This window comes from Fukomys damarensis, unplaced genomic scaffold (assembly GCF_012274545.1).
Source record: "Fukomys damarensis isolate Sample0158 unplaced genomic scaffold, DMR_v1.0_HiC HiC_scaffold_31, whole genome shotgun sequence".
Lineage (NCBI taxonomy): Eukaryota > Metazoa > Chordata > Mammalia > Rodentia > Bathyergidae > Fukomys > Fukomys damarensis.
This window is the reverse complement of record NW_022900943.1, coordinates 20982445-20987002: the sequence shown is the minus strand read 5'-3', so window position 1 is coordinate 20987002 and position 4558 is coordinate 20982445. Positions and strand designations below refer to the sequence as shown.

The following is a 4558-nucleotide window of genomic DNA, read 5'->3' as shown; positions in this document are numbered from 1 at the left end:
AGTTGTTGCTTTAACCTATGTTCAGTAATGCCTGTTGTTGCCTTTGTTTGTTTTGTTTTGTTTTGTTTTGTTTATTTTGTTTTTTGAGACAGGGTCTTGCTATGCAGTTCAGGCTGGCCTGGAACTCACCATGTATCTCAGGCTGACCTGGACTTGGGGTGATCCTGGTGCTCAGGCTTCCTATTGCTGGAATTACAGGTATGCAGCACCATGACCCACTCAGTAATGTCCATTATAAGGAGACTATTCCTATGAAATTATCCAACAATGTACAATAAAAAATGTGTTCATCCGAAGAATGAGATGACATGCCAAGTATGTTATGAGGCCTTTTATTTTCACTTCCTGGATTTCAAATAAACCAGTGTTGGAATCTACAAACAACTGTGAAATAGGTTCAGAAGAAAACAGCAAAACAGAGCTGCTTGGCCCTGGCTGCAGCGCCTCTGCACATTATGTGACAGCTGTTGTATAATTGTGCATTTAGCTCGAAACACATGTATGAAAGAGAAAACAATTAGACTCAGAAATGACCTGAGAGAGAAAAAGAGAAACGCTGAAAGGATACAGACAATTCTATCGAGTCTTCAACTAGGAGGTTCAGTGCAGTCTAGGACTTTGGAATGGAACGGAACTGCCTTAGAATCTAGAGGATTGGCCCATGCCACCAAAATCTCGTCTGTCTTCTACCTTTTTATAAAGAAAATTGTACTAAAAAATGTCCACACTCATTCATTTAGTGACTGTCTGTAGTTTAATTAAAACAAATTAGAGGAAGTTCTATCAGAAATCATCTGGCCCACAAACCTGGAGGTATTTATTGTCTGTCCCATAAAAATTATGTTCACCTGTTCTTGCCTTAGGTGAATGAAAAGTTAAGCTTAAGTGCCTGTAAGATGATTATCCACATGGAGAAGGAAAGCAATTGATTCTTGAAGCTATCTGGGAATCTTCTTAACAGATGAAATGATGGGGGTGGGGGATTGGGGCCAGACCCTAGGCTTTGAAGAAAGGCAGGCCTGAAATGACACTGAAATTTTGGCCTTGTGCTTATTAGGTCTATAATTATGCAGAAGCTACTCACACTTTCTATGTCTAAAAAGTGGGGTTACCAAATGAAGATGGAATGAATACTGAGATCAGCATGTCTATCTTGAAAAAGCTAATTAATAATAGCTTGCCCATCTAAACTCTATATTCAGGGAAGCTGGAAATTTCACTAGAAGGAAATTGGTTCTGTTAATTCATAGTAATCAGATCATCCAAAGAAATTACTCTTATTCCTGCTTGAACTTTTGCTACAGCTTCAATACAATAAACAATGTACTTAACATGAGAGTAGGTCACTTTAAAATTCTCCTTTTTGGAATTTCCCAAGTCTTATTTAAAATTGTTTTATGCTTGTCTATAGCAATGATTAACAGATGCAAACACCTTTCAAAACCAGAATTTCCTTTAGTTTTAAATGGTTTTTCACAGATAACATTGTCACACTGCTGATTGTTGAAGACTGTCTACTTCAGTCCAGTAGTCTTGAGATCCTTAATAGACCTGCTGACTTTCCTGATTCCACGCAGAAAAATAAATATACTTTAGGGCTTCTGAAATCACAGTAGCTATAGTCACCCAGCACTGAAAATATACCTAAATAATTCGATTTTTAAAAGCTGGCTTAGGGCAGCACTTACAGGGCCTTTATTCCTTTCCAGCCCCTGTTCTCAGGGAGATGACTACTTTGCTGCTGGCCTTGTCCTGAGACTCCTGGCGAGGGTTCTTTCTGCACATATTCTACTGAGAACTAGTGCCCTTTGGAACTCTTTCAATTTGGCTTCTCCGATTCCAAGTCTGTCCGAGAGAGAAAAGTTACCTAGGCAGTAGCATGAAAAGGATGAAAGTCTAATCATAATGATGATAGTAGTAGCAGTTTAACAATACCTGGGTTTAGTCGTCAGAGCAGCTGTGCTGCATATCCTTAGCACAAGTTTCTGGTTTGTAAATTAATTCATCTGAAAATCGTGCCCTGTCTCCTCATGCAATTTCAGTGTTGGAGTGCTGGTTTTGAAAGGATTTAGGTTCAAAGTCAAAAGTTTTCTGCCCTAGGAGTTACAAACAAGTAGAGTCCTTTCATTTCTTGCTCCGGGCCTGTTCATCCAATCATATCCCAATATGCAAATAAAGTTTAACCACTGCAGATAAAAAGGAACAAATAAAGCCAAGTGCTATATTAGAATCATATTTGCTGAGCCGCTCGTCTGTGTTCCAGGAGCAGAAATAGAAATGTCCTCAGCAAAACCAGCCATACCTACCCCACTGGCTGATTTGAAAATTCAGTATACTAAGGTTAGTACAACTTGTATGTGCTTCTTTGCCTTGGGTTTCCATAAGGTTTAAACCATAAACTATTTAACTAATTTAACTAAACTTGTGTGAAGAGCCTTTTTCAAATACAATATAAAGCCTTATTTAAAAGGAAAGTCTGGGTTTGGCCTTCCAATCATATAATAAATTCTAAATTCTATTAGACAATGTTTCATTAATTTATTTCTTAAAGTGAAAGGAATTCCCTTCTTTGTGAAAGATTCTTGTACCAGCATTCAGTGGACTTTAGTAAGCAGTGCCTTGTATTTAAGAACGTCATTACCAGAGAGCCAGGAAATTCTTCTGAAGGAGAGGATTGTGGCCACATTGTGAGGAGTAAAAACAGTAAGATCGTTTTTAAAGGTTGGTTCAGAGGCTTTCAGATCCAGAAGGACCACTGTTGTCACTGTTCCAAAACAGGCTGGCAGCTCTTGTTATGTCCAGGTTCCAGCTGAAATTTCCTATCAACTAGTGTGTAGGCCCTCAGTCCAGAGTTAAGATTTCCAGGGTAATTTTACTTTTCATAGAAACATATAAATTAAATTACTTTGCTATAGAAAGATTTAATGTAGGAGTGAGTAGAAGCACTTGTGTGAGTTTTGGGAAAGCCGATGAGAGCTTGGTTCCCAAATTAAAACACAAGTATTAGATTTTTGAGGTCTTTTAACTAATAAAGCTGTTTCACTATCTCACCAAAATCTGTACCCTAGAAATGGCAGAGGCATATGATGCTCACAGATATTCTGAATTGCTTTACATTTTCAAAAGCGGAAAGAAGTAATGGGTTAATGCCCTCTTTCCATGATCTTTAAATTTGCTTGGAGAGGATGAGACCAAGGTGTTCTACAGAGGAACTAAATGTTGTGACTTACATCAAGAAACCTTGTATTCTCTCTTCGGTAGAAAGTTTAATAGGGTTGGGTGCCCTGGTTTGAGGGTTTCTCAGAAGGGGCACACGAGAGGATGTCATCCACATATTGTAGGACTTTAGATAGAAGGAGATTTATCCAAATAAGTGAGGGCTGTCTCTAAACCCTTGGAGCAAAAGATACTGAGAAGGAGAGGATGAGACCAAGGTGTTCTACAGAGGAACTAAATGTTGTGACTTACATCAAGAAACCTTGTATTCTCTCTTCGGTAGAAAGTTTAATAGGGTTGGGTGCCCTGGTTTGAGGGTTTCTCAGAAGGGGCACACGAGAGGATGTCATCCACATATTGTAGGACTTTAGATAGAAGGAGATTTATCCAAATAAGTGAGGGCTGTCTCTAAACCCTTGGGGCAAAAGATACTGAGAATAACTGAGTATCCTGAACAGAGGGGGTCTTTAAATGTATAAAGAAACTGTCAGTAAACAAAAAAAATGTGTCTTTTAAATCTAAAGCTATAAACCACGCAGTTTCTTCAGAAACCTGGGATAAAAGGATATACAGGTCAAGTACCATAAGATGTAAAGCATTACTGCCTACTTTGCTAGTCAAAGACCTTGAAATAGACTCCATGTTCCACTGGGTTCTTGAGTGCCCAAAACTTATTACAAATCTTAAGGAGGCCTTGCACTTTTGTTGATTAGGGGCTGAAATCCCCTTTCAGCCTCCAAGTATCAACAGATACTATCACTGGTGAGGAAAAGTAGTAGTATCCTTTAACTGAATGAGTATAGGTAATAATTTGTTTCACATTTTTTAATAGCCCAGAATTTGGGGATTACCTCTGTCTCTAATAGGGGAAAAGGGAGAGCCCTAATCTTGGGTGCATACAAATAGTGGTATTTAGAAGAGATAAAATATCTCATTATCGCAAAATGGGTGTGCTTTTTAGACTAATTAGAAAGGCATGAGAGAATAGAAAATTGTGCCAACTGTATCTAAAGGGCTATTAAAAATATCTGGCTATACATTTCCTGGTTATAGCTCTTGAGGCAGGAAACAGTGAGGACCCCCTAGAGATAACTGTTTAACACAAAGATAGGGGGGAAAAGCAGCTTTTAATGATGCCAGTGGCTCAGAGTGACTCCTCTTCTTACATCTACAAAGCTTGATTCCACCGTAATTTCCCTGGGAAGAGAGCAAGCAGGATTTACACAAAGGAGAGCAGCAGAGAGGGGGAGATGAAGGATTCAGGCAGGACTTTCTGAGTCTGTTATGCTCCTTTGGTGGCAGATTATACAAGTTCTTCTGTCTATTCAGGAAGATTCTATAC

The 4558-nt window shown here is 38.8% G+C and overlaps 1 protein-coding gene across 1 annotated transcript in view; it reads left to right on the top strand.

Moving 5' to 3' along the window:
- The first annotated feature begins 308 nt into the window (after window positions 1–308).
- LOC104854754 (retinal dehydrogenase 1-like) overlaps window positions 309–4558 on the top strand; it is a 76270-nt gene continuing 72020 nt past the window's right edge. The window contains exons 1-2 of the mRNA XM_033757702.1: window positions 309–315; window positions 2201–2340. Of these exons, the coding sequence (XP_033613593.1) occupies window positions 309–315; window positions 2201–2340 (147 nt within the window). The remainder of the gene's footprint in view (window positions 316–2200; window positions 2341–4558) is intronic.